General features: G+C 39.9%; 3 protein-coding genes across 4 annotated transcripts in view; all 3 read left to right on the top strand.

The window, feature by feature from the left end:
* LOC109970682 (ATP-binding cassette sub-family A member 1-like) overlaps positions 1 to 15084 on the top strand; it is a 44519-nt gene extending 29435 nt beyond the window's left edge. For both annotated transcript variants that reach the window (XM_020618412.1, XM_020618413.1), the window contains exons 13-49: positions 662 to 870; positions 978 to 1154; positions 1248 to 1470; positions 1729 to 1950; positions 2099 to 2303; positions 2436 to 2549; positions 2740 to 2914; positions 3033 to 3164; positions 3257 to 3396; positions 3519 to 3656; positions 3770 to 3999; positions 4275 to 4347; positions 4481 to 4683; positions 4867 to 4918; positions 5171 to 5284; positions 5619 to 5767; positions 5953 to 6077; positions 6507 to 6605; positions 6795 to 6984; positions 7137 to 7231; positions 7341 to 7373; positions 7473 to 7578; positions 7892 to 7966; positions 8316 to 8485; positions 8599 to 8776; positions 8941 to 9056; positions 9154 to 9298; positions 9450 to 9573; positions 11612 to 11741; positions 11955 to 12138; positions 12262 to 12368; positions 12572 to 12713; positions 12897 to 13031; positions 13145 to 13248; positions 13346 to 13438; positions 13546 to 13789; positions 13879 to 15084. In XM_020618412.1, coding sequence (XP_020474068.1) covers positions 662 to 870; positions 978 to 1154; positions 1248 to 1470; positions 1729 to 1950; positions 2099 to 2303; positions 2436 to 2549; positions 2740 to 2914; positions 3033 to 3164; positions 3257 to 3396; positions 3519 to 3656; positions 3770 to 3999; positions 4275 to 4347; positions 4481 to 4683; positions 4867 to 4918; positions 5171 to 5284; positions 5619 to 5767; positions 5953 to 6077; positions 6507 to 6605; positions 6795 to 6984; positions 7137 to 7231; positions 7341 to 7373; positions 7473 to 7578; positions 7892 to 7966; positions 8316 to 8485; positions 8599 to 8776; positions 8941 to 9056; positions 9154 to 9298; positions 9450 to 9573; positions 11612 to 11741; positions 11955 to 12138; positions 12262 to 12368; positions 12572 to 12713; positions 12897 to 13031; positions 13145 to 13248; positions 13346 to 13438; positions 13546 to 13789; positions 13879 to 14022 — 5295 coding nt within the window. In that variant the 3' untranslated portion in view covers positions 14023 to 15084. The remainder of the gene's footprint in view (positions 1 to 661; positions 871 to 977; positions 1155 to 1247; positions 1471 to 1728; positions 1951 to 2098; positions 2304 to 2435; positions 2550 to 2739; positions 2915 to 3032; positions 3165 to 3256; positions 3397 to 3518; positions 3657 to 3769; positions 4000 to 4274; positions 4348 to 4480; positions 4684 to 4866; positions 4919 to 5170; positions 5285 to 5618; positions 5768 to 5952; positions 6078 to 6506; positions 6606 to 6794; positions 6985 to 7136; positions 7232 to 7340; positions 7374 to 7472; positions 7579 to 7891; positions 7967 to 8315; positions 8486 to 8598; positions 8777 to 8940; positions 9057 to 9153; positions 9299 to 9449; positions 9574 to 11611; positions 11742 to 11954; positions 12139 to 12261; positions 12369 to 12571; positions 12714 to 12896; positions 13032 to 13144; positions 13249 to 13345; positions 13439 to 13545; positions 13790 to 13878) is intronic.
* A 1740-nt stretch (positions 15085 to 16824) lies between these two features.
* Positions 16825 to 19705, top strand: spink4 (serine peptidase inhibitor, Kazal type 4). The gene is made up of 4 exons (XM_020618405.1): positions 16825 to 16946; positions 17457 to 17488; positions 17843 to 17955; positions 19548 to 19705. Exons 1-4 carry the CDS (start codon positions 16847 to 16849, stop codon positions 19603 to 19605), a joined length of 303 nt encoding a protein of 100 aa, XP_020474061.1. The 5' UTR covers positions 16825 to 16846; the 3' UTR covers positions 19606 to 19705.
* A 362-nt stretch (positions 19706 to 20067) lies between these two features.
* The window catches only part of stra6l (STRA6-like), a 13418-nt gene continuing 9568 nt past the window's right edge, over positions 20068 to 23917 (top strand). The window contains 11 exon segments of the mRNA XM_020618459.1: positions 20068 to 20078; positions 20399 to 20471; positions 20978 to 21075; positions 21278 to 21411; positions 21557 to 21677; positions 22001 to 22046; positions 22155 to 22280; positions 22575 to 22648; positions 23280 to 23388; positions 23525 to 23678; positions 23862 to 23917. The exon segment at positions 23862 to 23917 is cut by the window's right edge and continues 1 nt beyond it. Of these exon segments, the coding sequence (XP_020474115.1) occupies positions 20068 to 20078; positions 20399 to 20471; positions 20978 to 21075; positions 21278 to 21411; positions 21557 to 21677; positions 22001 to 22046; positions 22155 to 22280; positions 22575 to 22648; positions 23280 to 23388; positions 23525 to 23678; positions 23862 to 23917 (1002 nt within the window).

Genomic DNA, 23917 nt, shown 5'->3' with positions numbered 1-23917 from the left:
TGTTAAACCCAAATTTGAGGCAAGTTAGATCATACTTGTCACACAAATATCAAATCAAATTAATTTTCTCAGTGTTGCCAGTGTAATGCCAGACAGCCCAGTGACCTTCACATTGAGATCATAAAAATGTGTGTAAACTGATCTTTTTCACATTAGAAACTATGTCAAGGCTTTACATAAAAAGAATGTCATGCCTATAGCATTAGGAATCATATTTCATAATAGTGGCTTCTCACACAATGAGTATGAGGGGGTGGGGTATGAGTCAGTTCCTGTAAATATGTGAAAGGCTAGTCTGTAAGAGGTCTCAGCAAATCAGCTCAACAAATGCGGTTTGGTTACTCAGTGTCAACCCAAGGCATGTGATTGTAATATCTGTGAGAAAATCATGTGATTGAGCAGGATTTTGTTACAGTCTTTGTGAATTAGGACCATATTGTGACATATTCTGATTCTGATTCATACTGCATTGATATTTTAATTACTATTGTTCTTTTGTCTCTCTAGAAAACATCCTCCATCTTATCTGTTGTCCTTTTCCACCTTTCTTTAGCTTTATTCAGACCGTTTGTATTATAGCTTACATCAGCTAATGCAGAAGCAACATTGTTTTTAGCCAAACTGATCAAAATAAGGCATAAATCCACTCTGTCTCCTTCAGTGTGTGAACCTGGACAAACTGGAGCCAGTAGCTAATGAGGAACGGTTGGTCAACAAGTCCATGGGTCTTCTAGACAACCAGAAGTTCTGGGCAGGAATCGTGTTCCCTCATATTTCCCGCAGCAACAGCACTGACCTACCTCCTAATGTTGACTACAAGATCCGCATGGACATTGATAATGTGGAGAGGACAAACAAGATTAGAGATGGGTAGGTGAATGTGGTCAATAAGCAGCTACTATTTAAACACAGATCCTTTGCAAGTTTTTACATAGTTATTTTGTCTTAAGCTCACCAATATTCATTTTGCTTTGCAGCTACTGGGACCCTGGTCCCAGGGCAGACCCCTTCGAGGACCTTCGGTACATCTGGGGTGGATTTTCCTATCTGCAGGATGTCATTGAGCAGGGAATCATCAGAGCTGTCACTGGCACCAAGGAAAGGACAGGCATCTACATTCAGCAGATGCCGTACCCCTGCTATGTCGATGACATGTAAGTGAAGACAGTGGGAAGAAAATCTTAAAATCTGTCCCTGCACAGGTTCCTGAAAGGGTCTGGGACTAATTTGTCTTGCTTTTTCCACAGTTTCCTGCGTGTAATGAGTCGGTCGATGCCACTCTTCATGACCTTGGCGTGGCTGTACTCAGTAGCCATCATCATCAAGGGAGTTGTGTATGAAAAAGAGGCACGGCTCAAGGAAACCATGAGGATCATGGGACTGAACAATGGCATCCTGTGGCTCAGTTGGTTCATCAGCAGTTTGATACCCATACTCATCAGCGCTGGTTTGCTGGTGATGTTACTGAAGGTTGGTGTTGGACTTAGGTACATGTGCATACAGAGTGTCATCAGACAGTAATGTCCACAAATTGTTAAGTACGTGAATGTACTCCTGCTGCTGGTGTTTAGACATGACATTTAATGTGATAGTTACAATGTTTTTCTATGATCACAGCAATTCATTGTCGAGAAATGTCATCAAATTGTGCAAAACAAGTGATGTCATAGTGCTGTAACCAGGAAACTCTTTAACTTTATTTTCTTTTTTCACTGTCATCCTCCTCAGATGGGCAACCTGCTGCCTTACAGCGACTCAGGAGTGGTGTTTTTTTTCCTAAGCTCATTTGGCATAGTAACCATAATGCAGTGTTTCCTCATCAGCACACTGTTTTCTCGTGCCAACCTGGCTGCTGCCTGCGGTGGAATCATCTATTTCATTCTCTACCTGCCCTATGTGCTGTGTGTCGCCTGGCAGGACTACGTGGGCTTTGCAGCAAAATTTGTAGTGGTGTGTTAAAAAACTTTAGTAATACACATAAATACATACATGAACACTCAGTATTGTGTGTTGAGTGTCCTTACTTATACACCTATATATTTGGTAGTCGGTTATTTTTCTCTCTACCTAAACTTTTGTTTCTCTATTCTTCGCTCAGAGTCTCCTGTCTCCTGTTGCTTTTGGTTTTGGCTGTGAGTACCTTGCCCTGTTTGAGGAGCAAGGGGTGGGCATCCAGTGGTCGAATTTGCTGACTAGTCCTCTGGAGGAAGACAGCTACAACCTTACCACATCTATCTGCCTCATGCTGTTTGATGCTGTGCTGTATGGAATAATGACATGGTACTTTGAAGCTGTGTTTCCTGGTGAGCCATGGACAAACTTTATTATTGCAGGTTTTTTATATGTACTGCAGCGTGACTAATGAGTTCTTTCAAGGTTGTGTTGTTTTTTCTTTTTGGACTATATGAGAAACAAAACCATTCACTCTGTTCTAGGCCAGTATGGGATCCCCAGGCCCTGGTACTTCCCTTTCACTAAGACATACTGGTGTGGAGAGGAAGAGAACAAGAACATTTCTTCTTCTCTGTCAAATAAGGACAATGCTGAAGGTACAGATGACAATCATCATTATAACTATTTATTTGTCTTTTGTTTTAGGGAAGAATTTTCGGATAAACCAAGAAGTGTTGTCAAACGTTTATAGTAATGATGGATGATGCCTTTCTTTTGTTGTCTTACCTAACCCCAGCTTATGTCATTGCTAAAATGCTGGTGTCCTCATCTTTATTTTATCCACAGCAGTGTGCATTGAGGAAGAGCCAAGCCATATCGATCCAGGTGTTTATATTGAGAACTTGGTGAAGATCTACAGCAACGGAAACAAACTGGCTGTAGATGGACTGAGCCTGAGGTTCTATGAAGGACAGATTACCTCCTTCCTCGGACACAATGGAGCTGGCAAGACCACAACTATGTAAGAAAATACACACACTAGAGGTAGAACTACAATATTCCAAGAGAGAGGTGGGGATTTTAAATCTAATCAGTTGAGGCAGTGATTGACTGTTGCATCCCCGCCTGGTTTCTGATAGGTCGATCCTGACGGGGTTGTTCCCACCCACCTCTGGTACAGCCTACATCCTCGGCAAGGATATCCGCACCGAACTCAGCACCATCCGGCAGAACCTGGGCGTCTGCCCCCAGCACAATGTCCTTTTCAGCATGTACGTATGCGGCAGGAACTGAATTCTCAGCCCATTTGTAGAGTGTGTTAACTGTGTTTAACTGAGGGACTTGCTGGTTTGCTGTAATCCAGGTTGACGGTTGAGGAACACATCTGGTTCTATGCTCGTCTGAAGGGGCTGCCAAAGGAGAAGGTGAAGGCTGAAATGGAGCAGATTGTGAATGATGTTGGACTGCCTCACAAACGACAGTCCCGCACCAGCACGCTGTCTGGTTAGTCCGGTTATTTTCAGTTTTTAACCTTTTTGTTATTCTACAAGTAATACTGGACATGTTTTACAGGGGAGATTTCCACATACTGTCATTCTTACTTTATCTTCATGTTGTCTTGGTAGGTGGGATGCAGAGGAAGCTGTCAGTGGCCTTGGCTTTTGTTGGAGGCTCAAAAGTTGTGATCCTGGATGAACCTACTGCTGGGGTTGATCCTTATGCACGCAGGGGCATCTGGGACCTGCTGCTTAAATACAGACAAGGTAAACATAGCTGATGGCTGGATCGTAGTCATACAGCATGTATTACTTCTTTTTAGTACTTGATGGATTTAATTCTGTGCTTTATAAGCTGAAAGTGTTTGTCTCTCTGTCAGGCCGTACCATCATCCTGTCCACTCATCATATGGACGAGGCTGACATCCTGGGTGACCGCATCGCCATCATTTCCCACGGCAGGCTGTGCTGCGTAGGCTCCTCACTCTTCCTGAAGACTCATCTGGGCACAGGCTACTATCTGACCCTGGTCAAGAGGGACTATGACTTAACCCTTCAGTCCTGCAGGAATTCTGCTAGCACCGTCTCCTACAGCAAGAAAACAGAAAAGGTAAAAGAGATGTAATGGACAATGTTAGAAATTAGGTTTTTAACAGATAAATGCTCTCACTTCTAATGTTGTTACAATTAATTGTGTGTCATTCTTTCACATTGTACTCAAAATCAAGGATGTGTATTTATACAATGAAAAGTTTTTTTTTCTTATGACACATTCTAGAGTTTAATTGGTAAAAAGAGTAAAAAAATGGAAAGGCACTGTGACTCAGTCAGGATGAAATCAAATATTTAATTCAGTCTTGCTTACTCTCTCTGCCTTGGATGCAGGAGGATAGCGTATCAGAGAGCAGTTCAGATGCTGGTCTGGGCAGTGAACCAGACAGTGAAACCACCACTATTGGTAAGAGCTGACAATGAATTGGCTACCTTAAAGGTGGACAGATTTTTTCCTGTAAATTAAACTTCGCAAAGACATGAGATATTGATGTCTTTTATTGCCTCTCACAAATCTCCTCCCATTTTTTTTCCTACAGATGTCTCCCTTATCTCTAAGGTGATTTTCAAGCATGTCACCGAGGCTCGCCTAGTGGAGGATCTCGGACATGAGCTTACGTACATCTTGCCCTACCAGTCTGCTAAAAACGGAGCCTTTGTAGAACTCTTCCATGAGCTGGATGACCGACTCACCACCCTGGGAATATCCAGCTATGGCATATCTGATACAACCCTGGAAGAAGTAAGGAGCACTAAAGAGCTTTCACCCCTTTGTGTCTAGCCTGAGTTGGCCTTTCATAGTAAACCTCGTCGCAAGCAGAAGGAATCTAATATATGTTTTTTGTTTTATTTTTGGCTTACATGCCTCAGTAGCCAGTTGCCATCTGTTTTCTATTTAGCCAATGTTTTAATCTTGTGTCTGCAGATTTTCTTGAAAGTGGCTAAGGACACTGGAGTGGATTCTGTTGAGCTTTCAGGTGAGATTCATGATGTATTTTCCAGTGCAGTAATTATGTAAGATTCACAGTAATTACATACCAAACATCTTGTATTTGATAAATATTAACACCCTTCTGATCTATATGAAAGAATCGGTTTTGGATAGTGTTCAGTTGAATACATCAGACATTCTTGAATGAGAATGAACAGGGATTAATGAGGGATCTCATTTTGAACAAAAGGTGCAGACATGAAATTCAGTTTAAATTCAGATGGTAACCCTCCTGCAGATGGAGTCATACCAACCAGGACCCGTCGCCGTCATGCATTTGGAGATCACCAGAGCTGCCTGAAGCCTTTCACTGAAGATGACTTTGATTTAAACGACTCTGAAGGTGACCCAGGTAAACCTGCAGTACCAAGCATGCAGTGTAAACATAGTAGCAGTCTTGTTGCTGTCACTGGCGGAGTATTTTACTCTTGTGTTTGTACCTAAAGGTGTATTTCTCAAAAAAAAAAATGAAAACACATCATATTTCAGATTTTTAATTGGGAAAAGTGCAGTTCCTTCCTGTTTGAAGGAAATTTGTTTTATATTGCAAAAATCAGATGTGGCATTATGTTTTCAATTGCATGCATTCAAGCACTACTGACAGTTTATTAGTGCAATTACAAACTCAGAACAGACAATTAGCATGATGCAAGTTTGCTCATCAGCGTCATGGTGTCTGTGCACAGAATCCCGTGAGACCGACTGGCTCAGTGGAACAGATGGCAAAGGTTCATACCAGGTTAAAGGCTGGAGTCTGAAGAGACAACAGTTTGTTGCACTACTCTGGAAAAGATTTCTTTATGCTCGGCGCTCCAGGAAAGGCTTCTTTGCTCAGGTATGCTGATAGTATTTTCATATACTCATACTGTATGTATAGAGGTGGCCAATGTAGACTGTAGGATTCTCATTGTTTTTTCTCAGTCATACAGGATTTTCTTAACAGTCAGTTAACATTCCTATTACAATATGCCTCTTATCTTGCGTGTTAGATGTAATAAATGTCATGCCATTGTTTTTCAGATTGTCCTCCCAGCAGTGTTTGTATGTATTGCCCTGGTGTTTAGCCTGATTGTGCCTCCATTTGGAAAGCACCAAAGTCTGGCACTGGATCCCAGCATGTATGGAGAACAGTACACCTTCATCAGGTTAGATATCTTTCTCTTTGGCCAGAACAATTACATGTCTTTTCATACATTTATCTCTAATTCTTGCACAATTCTTGATGTTTTTCTGATTTTATATATTCTTTGCATGATACCAGCTAACCAGTTATCTGTCAAAGCACTTTTTAGTCTTCAGTGCACTTTAATCAACTCTGTCACGTATGAATTAATGAAACACCAACTTGGAAAGATAAGAACAAGTGCAGTACACACACCAGACTGGCAGGCAGGCAGATTATACCTCAGGGATTCACAGTAATGTGTAGTGGAGTAAACTAAACACAATTCACACATTTAGTTTCAAACAATGGGTATGCCAATCCATTATTACCGGTGTCCAGTTGATTGCACTTATCTAAAACTATAAAAGCACCTTTTGTGTTATTTTATGGGTTCTGTGTGTCTTTGTAGTAATGACATACCTGAGGATCCTTACACCAATAAACTACTGGCAGCTCTGACCGAAAAACCAGGATTCGGAACACGTTGCATGAAAGGAGAACCCATAGAGTAAGTTATTTATTTTTCATCTAATTTCCTGTAAAATAGAAGAAATGTGAACATAGCCAGCGTTTTGGGAAATAAAACTTTATAGATCTACAGTAGACCTACTACAGTTTTAGTAACTCACAAATATAGCATGTTCCACATAAAATGGATATTTGTGGTTTCACAAACTTTTCTCTCCCTGTGCTCCAGGAACGCTCCCTGCACCGCAGTGGAGGATGAGTGGAGGGTCCCGCAGGTCTCCCAGAGTGTGAAGGACCTGTTTGACAAAGGGAACTGGAGCATGGCGAATCCCTCTCCCATGTGTGAGTGCAGCTGTGAAGGGCGCAAGAAGATGCTGCCGGAGTGTCCGCCAGGTGCTGGAGGACTTCCACCACCACAGGTCGGTGACACTAAAGCATTAATCAATAAAAATTAGAAAAGTAAGGACTAAACAACCTTACACTGAGGACACTGTCTTTCTTTTTTCTTTTATTCATACAAAAACATTTAAATCAATAAGCACACATTAATTAAATGTTGTCTGTTTTCCAGATGAAGATCAGCGAGAAAGAGACACTTCAGAATTTAACTGGCAGAAATGTCTCAGACTATCTGGTTAAAACCTACGCTCAGATTATTGGCAAGAGGTAACACTCATTTTATTATTTACTAGTTTGTGTAATAGTTCCTGCTAGATTTTTATTTACTCTCATTCAAGAAAGCATTAATCACTGAATGGTTTTTCTTCTCTGACAGCCTGAAGAACCAGGTCTGGGTCAACGAGTTCAGGTACATTACATCTTGAGCTTATGATTATATTCATAATATTGAACTACGGTCACTGTGCCATGTCCTTCACTGATATTAAAACAATCACGCTGTCCACAGATATGGTGGATTCTCACTGGGTGCCAGGAGTTCTCAGCTTCTGTCCCACAGAGATGAAATTGATGATGCGATCGCTCAGCTGAGGATGCGCTTCCGTCTGGAGAGAGTAAGAGATTTTATTTTGTTATTATTTTACATACTACATCAAGCTGGTCTGTTAGAAGACTGTTACACAAGAAAAAATCTGGAAGCTTTTTACTACTTTGGTTGAGCCCAAGTAAAAGGACACAAACATCTATCACATCAAAAAGTGACAAATACTTACATTTCTACAGTATGTTGTAATAATTACAGCTGCAGTGAACTTGATAGCTGTGTCATTACAGGTTTGAGTAGTGTCACTTTCCACATGTGCTAAAGAAGACTGTGTCTCTCCCACCCTCCCTCTTTCTCTGCCTCACCCACCCTCCACCCTCCAGGGAACTGCATCAGACCGTTTCTTTCGCAGTCTGTCCAGTTTTATGAAAGGACTGGACACCAAGAATAACGTCAAGGTCAGAACACACACACTCACATGTGCTCACTCTGTTACACCCATGTAGAGCTAATATGCTTCACTCATTCCATTCATATTGTGTAATTTGATTGTGTAAGAGGTCATTTTTGCACTGTTAGTTCACAGACAAACCCAATTACACTTGCAATATTTCTGGAAATACAGAAAAAGCACATTAAGATTGAACAAAGAAAGAGAGAAAATGGGCTAAAGATGGAAACAGAGTAATTCCACTTTTTATTCAGATTTATGGCTTCAACTAATCACCAGGCTCCTAATTTTCTCCCGGGCTGCTTTGTTTGTCCTTTGACGCTCCAGAAGCTAAAATCGGCCTCTCTTGTTTCCAGATCTGGTTTAACAACAAGGGCTGGCACAGCATTGGCTCTTTCCTAAATGTGATGAACAACGGTATCCTGCGGGCAAGTCTGCCAGCCGGCAAAGACCCCACAAAGTTCGGTATCACTGCCTACAATCACCCTCTCAACCTCACCAAGGAGCAGCTGTCACAGGTTGCACTGTGAGTATTGTGCTGTGTGGGGATACATTTAAAAATTGTACCTTCTCTGAGATTTTCTCACATATAGCATTTCTCATGTTCATTGCTTCCTCACTCTCTTCTCCCTCTCTCAGGATGACAACATCAGTGGATGTGTTGGTGTCCATCTGCGTGATCTTCGCTATGTCCTTTGTACCTGCCAGTTTTGTGGTTTTCCTCATCCAGGAGAGAGTGAACAAGGCCAAACACATGCAGTTCATCAGCGGAGTGCAGCCCTTCCTTTACTGGCTGGCTAACTTTGTCTGGGATATGGTAAGATGTTTAAGTCAAGCTGGACTCAGTAATGTAGTGGTAGACTGACAAAATAGTCAAAATATCCCCATATTATATATTTCTGTGTAATCTTAATAGAAAATGCAGTGCAATAAAATATGCCGAAGCCTTTTTTAAACCTTCTTTCTCTTGGTCTTTTGCAGTGTAACTACATCGTCCCGGCCACACTGGTTATCATAATCTTTGTGTGTTTCCAACAAGAAGCCTACGTCTCTTCCACCAACCTGCCTGTGCTGGCCCTGCTACTGCTGCTCTATGGGTGAGTTTGACACAAATTCCGCTTCTTTGGCTCTTCATTTCATATTGGTCTCTTTTTTATTTAACCTCTTTTCATCTAATGTTGTGTCTCCTTCCAGATGGTCTATCACCCCACTGATGTACCCAGCCTCGTTCTTCTTTAAGATCCCCAGCACAGCCTACGTGGTTCTGACCAGCATTAATATACTTATTGGAATCAATGGCAGCGTCTCCACATTTGTACTGGAGATCTTTGGAAGCAATGTAAATATTTCAATGATTGGTGAAGCAAAAATGTGTAAAATTAGATTTTATTTATTTATTTTTTTAATTAAATTGAAAAATAATTGTGTACACATGCTTAACCAATCTGGATTATATATTGAAGATGTATGTTATGTTTTGTCACTTTTAGGAGGTCGGTGGTGTCAATGACATCCTGAAGAACGTGTTCCTTATATTCCCTCACTTCTGTTTGGGCAGAGGATTGATTGACATGGTGAAGAATCAGGCAATGGCTGATGCTTTGGAGAGATTTGGTAAGCACAACAGACCTCTGTTAACAACTGCTGTGAATACTCGTCAGCTTGCCACAATATTTTAGAGTATTCAACCTTGTTGACTAATCTTTGAGCGCCCACCTGCTGTAGAACCCACAACACAGCACAGACTTGCTTTACAGCCTTACCACAAATTTGTAATCAACCTCAGACATATTTTCTGCTCATAATTTAGCTCTGCTCAACCGGCGTCTGTTAACTTATAACTTTTAGAACCCAATAGGCTGTATCATAATCACTTAAACATCAGACATATGAAAATAACATCAATCAACAACATGAGTGTATCCTGTAAACATTTAAAACAAGTTATTTACATCCGTGTTAGTAAGTAATGGTGTTAGTGTTAGTGATCGCAGCGGTCTTCCACCACCTGTCAGAATAAAGCAAGTTATTCAGCTCCCCTTCACACAAATTCTTGGAGGACAGTCAATATAGGAGATTAAATTTAAAATTCTCCCACCTTAGGCTCCTACCTGCAGAGACAACACCAAGGTTTGTCATGGCTAGAATGTGATACCGACTAAATTAATTCAGACAGATCATCCCAATTTAAGTAATCATTTAATATTACAATTATTCTGAACAGAGTAGTAGTTAAATAGGTAATCTGGTAGTTAGGGAACCGAGAACAGAATCACTCCTCCTGCAATGGGATAGGTACAGTATTAAATAAGAAGATTGTCACAGAGTCAGTCAGTCAGTCTTGGTCACCGGGTCCCCCCGGCCAGCCAGGTTTACCCAGGCCCCGGTCCCAAAGAGCACACAGTACTGTCACAGTAGCATTCTCATCCTTTCTTCTTCCCTACACCTTTCTGCCTCACTGTTTTATCCACAGCTTTCTTTAGGCCAGTGGTTCTCAAACATTTTTTGTCATTCCCCACTTAAGAGGGTGGGTGAATCTTCAAGCCCTACTTGTCAAAAAATTATAACGAAATTGGCCAATTTTAAAATAACAAATTTATTGAAATATCAAATAACACAGAGTTCAAAACAGATAAAATATAAGTGCAACTGTATCGTTTGACAGAGGGATAGTTTTCAATTTTGCAGCACTTGTCTCATCCAGCATAATTGACACTATGTCTACAGCAGCAGGGAGAATGATCTGCTCAGCAATTGTGTGTGTTTTTTTGCACTGTGCAATTCTGTATGCAACTTTGAAGGAAGCTATTAGTGCTTTGCTGTTCACTGATGTGGATTTTACCATTTTTCTGCTGACGGTTTTCTGCCGTTCGAGTGGCTCATTAACGTGACTGGGGTGTGTTGTCTCTTAATGTCTTCTTAATCTGTTGGGTCTCATACTGTCTGCTGCCAGCGGCTTAAGACACAAGACACACATAGGTCCCTCCTCTGCCCCCCCATTCCCAGAGTGAATCCAAGCACAAGATAGGCTTCATCATATTTTCTTTTCGGCTGGCTTTTTGGTTGATAAGGCTACTGCCTGTCGTTTTTTTTGTCTGCTTGTGCTGAATCGCCTACTTTTTTTGTGGTCCATGTAACAAATTTATCCATTTACGTTATTATGCCTACTACGTACACTATTGGCCCTTTCTGTGAACGTTTCCTTATATTGTTGCGCGGCAGTTAACATGCCAACATTAAACCGTTATTGTTGCACTATGGTTCCACTTTTTTCTCCCGGGCCTCGAACTCAAATTTTCTCCGTTCATTGCGCCCCACCTGTCATGTCTTTATTCCCCACTAGTGGGGCGCACCCCACACTTTGAGAACCACGGCTTTAGGCTGTTAAGTCAATTTGAACTTAGCTTCCTGTCTCCAGTTTTAGGAGACAACACCCTGAGACGTACCCCAAAACAGGAAACATCTTGACCAAATTATATAAGCTCATTGTTCAGCTCAAATGAACTTAAAAGTGAACACACAAACACATTATTCTACTACATAATCCATATTAACATGTAACTTAAACCACTACACAGGAAAAAAAAACATGTATCAGTGGTTTTGACAAAGGAATTTTTCTAAAAGTGCTGATATGGCGGTTGTGTTGCAGGTGAAAACAGGTTCCGCTCCCCTCTGGCTTGGGACATGGTGGGAAAGAATCTGTTCGCAATGGCCATTGAGGGCATTATCTTCTTCTGTATCACCGTCCTCATTCAGTATCGCTTCTTCTTCAAGGCCAGGTGGGTGAAACCTGCCTTCTGGTTATATACATGTGTGATCAGCCAGCTTTAAAATTCTACAAATTGACTGAAAGTTCCTCTCCATGCATCACTAAAACCTTGCAACTGAAAACAGTTAAGGCATTTGGATTTAAATTCTTACTGGGAGAAGGATTCTACCAAAGCCTGTGTCAAACTGTGTTTAAATGTGCTGTGCTTCTTGTGTTCTTCCAGCTCATCCACCAGTCATCTGAAGCCTATTGGAGAGGAAGATGAAGATGTGGCCCGAGAGCGACAGAGGATCCTGAGTGGAAGAGGACAGACCGACATCCTGGAGCTCCGACAGCTCACCAAGGTTTACAAGCGCAAGCAGAAGCCAGCGGTGGACCGGCTGTGTGTCGGCATCCCCCCTGGAGAGGTATAGATACACTATATTATACCTGTTCTAGCTGCCATACTGTTGTCCAGACCATCAGGAAAAGTTTCCTTACTAGTTAAACAGTTTAATGTTTAATGCTACATTGCCTCTCTTTTCCTGCAGTGCTTTGGTTTGCTGGGGGTGAATGGAGCCGGGAAAACGAGCACCTTTAAAATGCTGACAGGAGACTCTGTGGTCACGAGTGGAGAAGCCTACTTGGTTGGCAAAAGGTAAGGACACATCATAGCACAAAATACACAGTGCAATAAAGCAAGTCCATCCCCCTCCTGGTTGAGAAAATGGCTTGAATCAGCTTTTCTTTTCTGTATGTGTTTCAGCTTAGTAAAAAAAAAACAAGGCTAAATCTATTTTTACACATGCTCTTTTGCTTTTTATAAAACCTAATCATACTGTTCTTCCTGTCTCACTATAGTGTGACTACAGAGATAGATGAAGTGCATCAGAATATGGGATACTGTCCTCAGTTTGACGCTATCAACGACCTGCTGACTGGCAGAGAACATCTCGAGTTCTACGCCATCCTGAGAGGGGTGCCTGAGAAGGAAGTGTGTGAGGTCAGGAAAAGTGCAAACATAAACCTACACACGAGAAAAAAATCCAAGATTCATGGTGCCTTGGATTTTGTTCTCTTGCGCTTGTTTCTGTAGAGTGTGGTATTTAAGAAAACCTTTGATTAAAAGACATACTGTATCTACTACAGTATATACGGATGACCCTGAAAACTTCATTGTGTCTAGGTGGCAGAGTGGGGAATTCGGAAGCTGGGGTTGGTCAAATATGTGGACAAAGCGGCAGGCAGCTACAGCGGAGGAAACATGAGGAAGCTGTCTACTGCCATCGCTCTCATAGGAGGACCACCCGTTGTGTTCCTGGTCAGTGCCAACAATTATTTTTCATAAAGATGGAGAGCAGGTTAAACCCGGGATTTCCTACAGACAGTGGATTGTAGCAGCAATCTTGAGTATCTGTTGTTTCCTGTTAACAGGATGAACCGACAACAGGCATGGACCCTAAGGCACGTCGTGCCTTGTGGAACACAATCCTTGGCATTATCAAAGAGGGACGATCTGTAGTCCTCACCTCTCACAGGTTAGACCAGGCAACAGAATTACATCTATTCTATTTAAATATATAATATAATTGTGTATATAATCAAACCATGAACCATTGTTGTATGTCTTCACAGTATGGAGGAGTGTGAAGCACTATGCACTAGGATGGCCATCATGGTCAATGGCAGGTTCCGCTGTCTGGGCAGTGTGCAGCACCTCAAGAACAGGTAGGGCCAAAACGACTGCCAATCACCAAGAAACGTAATAAGAAATGAAATTATTTTCACATTACCTCTTCAGCTTCATGACATATGCTTTGTTGTATTCTTCTCAGGTTTGGACATGGCTACACCATCATCCTACGGGTGGCGGGGCCAAACCCAGACCTTCGGCCAGTGATGGAGTTCATTAAGCGAGAACTGCCTAGCAGCACACTGAAGGAGAAACACCGCAACATGCTGCAATACCAGCTGCCCTCATCCCTCACCTCCCTCGCCCGCATCTTCTCCCTGCTCTCCAAGAATAAAGAGGCACTCAGCATAGAGGACTACTCTGTCTCTCAGACCACTCTAGACCAAGTAAGCAAGTTTACCCAATGCTCTGACTATAACTGAGCTGTGTCTTAAGTTTAGTCTGGGTCTAATTTCCCCTTTCCTTCCCCCTGCAGGTGTTTGTAAATTTTGCCAAGGACCAAAGTGACGAGGACCATTTGAAAGATGTCAGTCTGAACAAGCGGGACGCTGTGGTAGTGGACATTTCCCAGCTAAATTCCTTTCTCACGGACAACAAGACCAAGGAGAGTTGTGTCTGATTCTTGACATACCATCAGTGGGAGATGCTATGCTTCACCCACCCTCCCCCATGCCAGAAAATATGGACCACTAACCTGAGGGGAAGACAAACTGTTTATTTTTTAATTTCTATTTTTTAGTCTTTTTAATTATCATTTCTCAGTGGACCTGCCCATCAGTGCACAGCCTCTTGAAAAGGCAGAGACAGCAGGTATTGTGACAGACACTGAAGCAATGAAAACTCAATGCAAATCAATGCAAGAAACATAGAAATATATTTAATTTAAGATTTTCCTGTGAAGGTTGGAGACTGGTGCTTCTCCTTCACTAGACGGATAGAAAGAAAGACGAGACTCAGAACACTTGACGGGACAGCAGGATTTTCAAACTGTGTTAGTCAGCAGGCAAGGCATCGGGGATGATAGAAAGAAATATCTGTAGTCTTTGAATCCCCGTACCTATAAATAGTTCACAGTAGTCAATGGGACTGTATGTGTGCTACTCTGTATTGTGAAATCTCAAATGCGCAAAACAAAAAAAGAAGTTCAGATCATTCACTGCCAACTGCTAGAGGATGGACTGACTACTTTTTTATGCAGGGTCAAACCTCTCTTGATCTCATGTTGTGACCAAGTGCAGTTGTTTTATACCGCAAGTGATGGTTCAAAAAAGCATTTACAATCTGAATAGAGTCAGAAACGTACAATCACACAACGAATTCATTTTTACTAATTAGATTTTTAAAAATTTAATTCTACTAGGCAAACATTTAACCCCTTTTTATCTTCTATCCTTTTGTTTTTTATAATAATTGAGATTGCTAACCAAACGGTATTTTTTTTATTTGTTGTTCTTGGTCTCCTTGACATTGTCCAGCACAGTGCCTCTATACTATATAATGGTGGAGAGAGAAATGCGAGCACTTTGTTATAAACAACAACATACGTAGGCTGCCGAGGAATGTATGAAGCAGACACCGACAATGCATCAAAGCACAAAAATGAGCGTTTTGTGAAGATGATCAGTGAAACATGACTGTTTGTTAAAAATTGTCCCTTGTCAAAAAAGAAAAAAAAAAAAAACGCAGTGGTTGTTTGATGTACAGTCTACTATACTGGCTTTTTTTTTCTTGCCCCTCCCTCTTTAAAAAGAACTGAATGCGAATTAGAACGGACAGAAGAAAGGTGAAGATTTGAAAGGTCATGGGAAATAGATACTGCATGATTTTGCACTGGGCCGCCCATCTGGACTGTGTGCTAAGGCATGCTGTCAGATTGGAGCTAACTGTACTCTGCTTCATTGTTGTTAGATTTCTGGTGCATATATACATGTGGAGTCTAACACCCAAATTCTGTTGTAAAACAAAAGAGATAAGATTGTGTATCAAAATGTGTTTTTTCAATGAGGTGAATCCAATGTAAATGTTCTTGCAGGGCATCTTGTAGCTCCCTTACAAGAAGGAGACAGCTTCAGCTGCTCTGCTTGTGTGGGCTCTATAGATGGTACCCGCCCCACTAATATATGCTTTTGTCTGTTTATCTGCGCAGTGGGAGTGTTTTAGACCTGAGCCAGCACCGATACAGAGAGTATGTACAGTAGCAAGTGTGTGATTTTGAGTCAAAAAAGTTACCAGTGGAATGAACAAACAGCATCTGTGCCAAACTGATCTGATTATATATCTTTGATCAACCAGCATCATTTTGATGAAGCTTTGTAAAGTTTAAGTTGTGCTTTCTTGCTCTTTATCCATTGGCTCACACACAGAAGTCCTCCTTTTCTTACCTCCAAAAAAAAAGCTCATATGTAATATTTGTGCTGTCTTATTAAGGTGTCACTACACTGCAAGTTCTTTCTATCGTCTAGTGATGTTGCCAAATTCTAATCTTTCTGTCTGAGCATATTAATAAGCTGTCACACTGAAGGTAACTGTACTGTCAGTAACTCAAGTTCTAGACATCAGGTTTAAACGATGTTTCCAGAGTTAATAAGTCAGACTATACATAAACAGGGACCATGCTGATTAGATTTGTGTTTGTAATGCTTTGTATCCAGGGTTTAAACTGATTGTTATTACGGGTGCTCTGTGTCATACAAAATTTTTGAAGGGGTCTTCGTTGTCTTGGGGATCAAAGAACTGCTATGGGACTTCAGGTGTCATCTGCTGCCAACACTGAGAGCCCAGGCTTCTGTCCACCAAACCCCTCTGTTAAACATGAGCACTTTATAGGCTTAGTAGCCTTTTAGTTTTAAAAATGTATAAGTAGGGATTTGGGTATAGCAAATTTGACATTTGAAAACAAATCCCTGCACCAGAAGGTTGATATAAGATGGACAAAACTAAGCTACGCCGCTGAATCATTACATTTGTTTGAAACTTGAAATAGAGAACGAAGGATTACATGTGGTTGAGTGAAATGAGTGAATAGCAGAGGCAGTAGTGAAGTAAAGAGCAAAATGCAGGACAGTAAAAAGGTGGTGATTCTCTTCTTTTTGTGCTCAATATTATTATTTGTTTACATTTTTAAGTATTACACAGTTTGAGTCTGTTACCCATTATGTATAGTTACTCTTTACATTAATAAAAAAAAAAAATTACCATTAAAAGAGGACTCATTTTATTGTGATTTTTATTTATGTATTTATTTTTTGCCATAATAGTTGTCGTACATAGAAAAAACTTGTGGAAGGTTGTAGCTATTGACTGGGAGTGTGTGTGTGTTAATGTGTCCTTATCACTATGACTTTATAGACGGTGCATGTGATTGTGTGTCTATTATCACCTGCTGTGTTCTCACCCCACCCCGCCCCATACGACACACATTTATATTGCTGGTAAGAGCGGAGATGCATTCAGAGGCTCCTGTCACGCTGAGTTATTCATCAACCAACATCATGACTGGAAGAGTTGTTTTGCTGGGACTCCTGTTCATCTGTGTGGCTGCAGGTAATAAAGCAACAACACTTCATTTGAGGAATTTTTACGTTCTAGTTTGAGGGGTGTTTTAAGTCTATAAAGCAATTTTAAGCGATTACTGTTTACCATAGGGTTAAATTTGCCTATAAAAAGTTTTCACACCAACAGGAAGCTTTCTTGTTGAATCAAAATAAATTTCATGTGGCTTGTTTGACACAGATCATAAAAAAAAACCTTAATGTCAAAGTGATACGCATATACAGTATTTTTATAGGCAATCTACAGTATTTTATGTATTGACTTCTAGTAATATTACACATGAAAAATCATACAGTATATGTCAATATTACATAGCACTCATTGTCTTTCCCTGTATACAAATATCTTGACCATACATACAGGAAAATATGTATGATGACACAGATAAGTAGCAAATACAGTCAATATTACATGGCAGTAATATTTTCTGTCAGGTGGGTTGATTACTGTATATACTTGCATGTTAGCTGGTCATTACAGAGTGTTGTGCTTTATTTACAGATGACATGAGGAAGCTTGAGCTCATGAGAAAGGTGACATACTTATCTGTGTGTGTGTGTGTGTATGTGTGTGTGTACATGTCTTGTTCCTGCCTACAAATTTTACTTCAGTACTACCATTTGTACAAAAGGGTGTTTGATGGTTAATACTTTGGGCTAAGTTTAGAAATGGGACTAGACATTTATTTGTGATGGTTGGGGTAAAGGCCTAGGGAACTAGGGAATGGATTATGTCAGTGAGTGTCCTCCCAGCTATAAAAAGATAAATGTATGTGTGTGTAAGATAAGAAAATGCCATTTTAACAAATTAGTTTCAATGTTTTTTAATGAATCTAACATGTTATCAGGAGAGAATATGTTAGATTATAATGTTTTATTTTCTGGTAGCCTTCCTGTCCTGACGTAGCGGAGATTTTGGCATGCCCTATGAACTTTGCCCCTTTGTGTGGCAGCGATGGAAACACTTATGCCAATGAGTGTGCCATGTGTGTCCAAAGACAGTGAGTAAACAGTGCTGCTCCACTCTCTTGGCAATCATATATTAGTTAAAACATCACCTAAGCTGACTTTGTGGAGGAAAAGTGCTCAAGTCTCCCTCTGGTGGTGAAAGAATTTAAGGAGCTACATCTGCTGAGAGCAGCAGATGATTCAAATGGCTGGACGCTTTCAGATTTACCCTGTTATTCAGGTTTTCATTTATGGGGGATGAAGTAATGGTCACTAATCTTTACTGAAAACAATAGCTCTACCTTTTATGAGGAAGTAATATTGACACATATGTGTTTTTTTGATTGGTGGAAAGTAACTAAGTACATTTACTCATGTGCTGTACTTAAGTACAATTTAGAGGTATGGTACTTTGCTTGAGTATTTTCATTTTGTGCTACTTTGTACTTTGACCTCACTACATTTTAGAGGTAAATATACTTTTTACTCCATCACTTTCATTTTATAGTTACTAGCTAGTTTTCAGAATCATACTAATAAACAAATACAGCATAATCATGAGACTTTACTGAACTCCAGTGAAAAATTCACAAGCTACCCAGCATTAATGCAAATTACAAGCATATATCAGTTTTGCCAACTGCATCATATGTGATTTACACAATAATGCATCAGTAATTATAAACAAATAATATATGTTAATGTTTACTTTTAGTGCAAAATATATTTTGTTGCTAATACCTTAGTACTTAAGTAACCTTTTGAATGCATGACTTTTAATCATAATAGTGTATTTTTACGCTGTGATATCGCTACCTTTACTTAAATAAAGAACCTGAGTACTTCCTCCGCCAGTTTTTTAGCTCTAGATTTCAACAGACTGTGGGTTTGTGCTTTCACTACAGTGACAAAATTACTGACAAAACAATTTTACATTTTCAGTTAAATAAAATGATAAATATCTTGACAAGAGCCTATAGTTGACATTTTCATTATTATAATTTTCTTTATTTCATTCTTTTATTGTATAATTAATACATTTATTTACATTTTCTTAATCTAAATCTCTGAGGAATGTTTACTATGTTTAATGTTTTAGTTTCACATGTAAGTTTGCTAATATTTGGTCATTAGGACTAAAGTGCTGCTGAGGCTAATGGGGATGTCATGAGTTTTGCATCTGTTTTGTCACCTACCAAACTACTGAAGGACTGTAATTTTGATGTGATCTGTCCAGATGCAAAGTGAGGGGATTACAAAGAATAACACAATTTACCTTATGGAGTTATGAAAGTGTGAACCCAGTGTTATAGCAATCTATCAGAGAGTGGCCCTAGAGGAAATGTTAGGAGGACACCAAAGCCACTGGGATACATGCAGTAAATGTCTGTACAGTTTGATTCCATAAAGCAGAGGTTGAGATACTGTAGTCATTGTGGTATATTAAACCTCAGACAATGCCATGAATAGAACCATAGTGCTACTGTGTCTAAAAACTACTAGTGGTGGCTTTTATCGCTCTATAGCCAGCACTCTCTCAGCTGTCCTTAAAAAGATCATGTTGACGGGCCTCACTGTTTTCTACACTGACCTGAGCCAAAACAGAATGAACCACAGCCATGTCATGTCATAATTCTATTTGCAGAGTAACCAAGATGGACATCTTGATTGTCAAAGACGGGCAGTGCCACCAAGATGACTGAAGGGGATCTGATTATGAACATGGATCTTTGAATGGAAAACTGGATCCTAACTGTTCTAAATGTTTGTCTAATTGCCATGAGAAATAAACATCATTCAGCAGAAAACAGCATAACTTGTGAATTTTTTTAATCAATAAAATCTAAAATATCATTCAGTCTTACATTAATAAGACTGGATCATGTATAAAATAGATGCTAGAAATTAAAAGTTAAAGAAACAAATCTTGTAAATGTCATTTTTGAAAAAGTGATTTTGTGAATTAGGTAACATAAACATTCCTTTGTGAAGTGAAGCCAGAAGGTGAATGAACAGTTGGTTATCTCTGTGGCTGAGTTCTGTTTACATTTCTGTGATCGGTATGTGTGCAACACACATGGAGAGGGCAACGCAAAAGGTTAGAAATAAAGTCTTGCATCATGAGACCGAAGGTCAAATCTGAGTCATGTGACTAAAACCAGGAAATGGGGAAGCGGTATCAGACCACCATTGTTTCTTTTATTTTAGTTTGTTACAGCAGAGCAGAACCAAAGATTTGTTTATGGTTCAGTGAACTGACTTAGCAAGGATGATAAAAAACCAAGCAGAAAATGTGTGAGTACAGATTTAAATTATTTATTGTACTGTCAGAGACACTATTCTTTTACTTTGTTGCCAACAGCTGTGAGTTGCTGGAGAAAAAAATACATTTATTGCTATATCTACTTACGCTCACTTTGATCAATGTAGTTTAGTTTAGTTTAGGTCACTGTTTTGGTTTAGGTCTGGTCACTGTCACCACCACTCTTTCTCCAGGGTATCTACAGTTCAGGACTGTCAAAATGAGATCTCTGCAGATTTCTTCCTGCACCTTTCACTCATACCAGCAGTAAGTTGTTTGTCCAGTTAACCTGTAATACAAACAGAAAAAGATAACAAACTGCTGACTTACTAAAATGCACTGGTTGTTGACACTGGCGTTTATTACATAATTTCAGACAGTTTAGGAAAAGGTTCATTCACTTTTCTAAAACTAACATTATATAGTATATAGCAAAAACATGAATTCATGTAGATGAACTCTGAAGATTGGCGTTTTTAATCATACACTGAAATTAATGTCAAGCCAACGTGTTCATCACCAAAAATTACAAGCTGGTCTCAGAGAGCTTTTCAGTCTGTAATGCATCCTCAGGTCCTTAGTTTGGAAAAGAACAAATTTCACAAAAAGACAGGGGGTGGGAGGGAATGATTTAAGGAAAAGCAATCAGTGAACTTTTTCCAGGACAGATGAACATGGAACACGGTACAATATACATAATACCAACAAGAAATACAAAGTTGAGGTGCTACAAATTGTGCTTATATATTATGAATTGTCTTCCTGCCTTCTAGGTGCTGATCCTAGGAGTGCTCTCGTTCCTGCAGAAAAGAGCCAAAATGCTGGCCATTGACCACAAGCTGCCCTTCCTAGGGCGACGTTTTGCCATCGTGGTGTAAGGCAGCAGCAGTAACAATACCATCAGTATTAATGTTATATCTCAGTAGTCCTTAAGTCTTGGCTATGACAATTTTAAAGCAGTATGATGGTTGTTATATGCAGCTTTCTTAACTATATCTATACTCCTTTGTAATGTATGTCAGGCTCCTATATGGTTTTTTTGTTTTTGTTTTTATGATATTTTGTTTTTATTGTGTCCCTTTGGATACTATGGGCAGCTTCAGTAGCCGCTGGTCCTATGGGTTTGCGTTTGGTGCTGTGTCCAGCAGCGTCTTGCTGCTCTTCTCTGAGCGTTACATTCCCTTCTCTGTCCCGACCTGGGCCAGAGGTACTGCCTCAGTTTCTAACTGTTATCTAGGCTCTATACTTAAAATATATATCCTTCTCTTTTTTTTAGCTATTGTTTATCTTTAAAATACATATACAATAAATTAATATGTTGACTGTGATGTTTCCTGGCTATTCTCCTCTAGCTATAGTGTACTTGGTTGGAGCTTTAGAAGTGGGCCTGGTCTATTTCCCTTTCTTTGCCTGTCTATCCACACCTTTCAGAATAGCTGGGTCTGCCATGGGAATACTCTACTCTCTGTCCTGGTAAACTGTCACTCATTTTATATGTTCAGATGTGCACCATATTTCACGTAATGTAGGGTGGTACTGCAGGGGGTGGTTATAATACTATGGGGAAAAATATATGTTGGTTACTTTTACAGCATAAAGCTTTTAAAGAAAATTTGTACAAAATTATATTAAGGAGCAATGAACTGACAAATTAATAGGAGTATACATCCATCCATCCATCCATCCATTTTCCTCTGCTTATCCGGGACGGGGTCGCGGAGGAGTATACAGTATGTGGATAATTGAGATTTAATAGTGTTAAAAAATAATTCACATAACTCTGTGCTTGTTTGTAGGATCATCATCGTAGTGTGGGATTCTTTCACCTGCCCTGACGGTAAGGTAGGTGATTACTAAACCTAATCAAAAACCTAGTTGAAACTTAGTGTGTCTGTTATAGAGTGTCTTCATGAAATAAATGGATGGATGACGCTCTGTATGATTTTAAAGACTATGGGTAAATACCAGAAGATAATTGTCCAGTGGCCCTGCGTCCTCTCCCTCATCTTCCTCTTGGGACGATTTGTCTACATGCTGGTTAAAGCTGCTCGAATACAAATGCAACTGGAACAAGAGGTCAGTATGAATAACATCTCTGAAGTGATTCTTGCTGTATGTTTAGTTTGGTGCTGGAGGCCTACCCTATGAACAAATCTGTCAATGTAATGACCACATAAGATTTTATGCAACATATATTGGTAAATTTTATTTTATGAGGGGTTTTTTCTTTATTTTTTAAACCTTGTTCTCCTTCTTGCTTTTATTTTGTTGATAGATTGGAAACCTATGATCTACACTGATTATATAAAATCTTCTTTAATGTTTTTTTTTTTTTAATAATATGAACAAATTTGCTTAATTTGCTGCCAGGACCCTGAGGAGCTGATTGAGCAGCACCAGGTGCAGTATGTTAAAAGGCTGTTGAGAAAAACACATGCACACAGGTAGAATACAAACTCGTGCACACATACACCAATGCTGTCTTCACATGTTTTTGTACCTGTAGTTTTCCTGGACATTTACAGTGCAACAGCCTGTTAATACAGTACGGCCACGTTCTCTGCATGTTTTAACAAGCTTATTATGTACACTGCACGGCCACATTAAGAGTCGCACCTGTACAACTGTATGCACGTCATTGCAACACTTCCATCTTAACATTTGTGTTTATGAAACTCTAAATGTTTCAGTTTTTGGTGAAATTGTCATAAATGTATCAATTCAATTATATGTTTATTACTGAGGACATAGTTAAAGATGTGTTGTACTGGACCACATTATATTCAGAGGTGCTCCTACTATTTACAATTTGTCATTTCCTTTAGCTTAAAACGTGCAGAGTTGAGCACTGAGAATGTCTGAGTCCGATGATGTTGTTAATGTAATTCAATGCATATTGACCTGAAATCCAGCCAAGAGTGTTTACTATAGGTTCTACTGGAAGAACTCCAGCAGATTTGAGAGTTGAATTCTTACCACAGTCTGTGTGACAGTCTGAAATTTGTAACGTTACACAGAATATGGCATTTTATATGCACGTACAGTTTGGTTTTGACCTGCCTTCCTATGTTGCAGTAAGCCACTCAGCTGGTTCCAGAGCAGAGTGTATGAGTGGGACCCCTACTTCAAGTTTCCCAACAGGATCATCGGAACTACCATTATTTCCCTTATAGGCCTATACACAGTAAAACACAGCACGACATATCTTTTAAAATGTCTCATCCATACACTTAGTTTTTGGAAAGTGTTACACAAACAACTTATATGTGCATCTGCTGTAGGAACAGGTGTATTCATTGGTATGTTTGTGATTTCACTAGATGACCCTGGCAGACTACAGTCTCAGTAGTGCTGTCTTTGACCAGGCAGACAAGTGGAAGGATACACTAAAACAGCTGGTTATCGCTTGCAATGAAACTGAAGCTCTGGGAGCCATGATACCACAGCTGGAAGAATTTTTTCATGTGGCTAGGAGTGAGTCGGTCTACACCCCCTCAGTAGTTTCATGTGTACAGTATCAGACGGATTTTGGAAATGTTTACACCAAATCTGTCCTGTATCTTTGATTCAGAACATTTCTGATGAGAAAAAGTTAAAAATCAACTTCCATTTGTTATCTTAATGTTCAGCACTTTGTGAAACACAATTTTTTTTCAGGGTCTTGGCTAACCACCACTATCTTTGCTAGTCTCAACTCTGTTGCCTACACCTTC

The sequence above is a fragment of the Monopterus albus genome, unplaced genomic scaffold, assembly GCF_001952655.1.
Source record: "Monopterus albus unplaced genomic scaffold, M_albus_1.0 scaffold205.1, whole genome shotgun sequence".
Classification (NCBI taxonomy): domain Eukaryota; kingdom Metazoa; phylum Chordata; class Actinopteri; order Synbranchiformes; family Synbranchidae; genus Monopterus; species Monopterus albus.
This window is presented reverse-complemented; position numbering and strand designations above follow the sequence as displayed.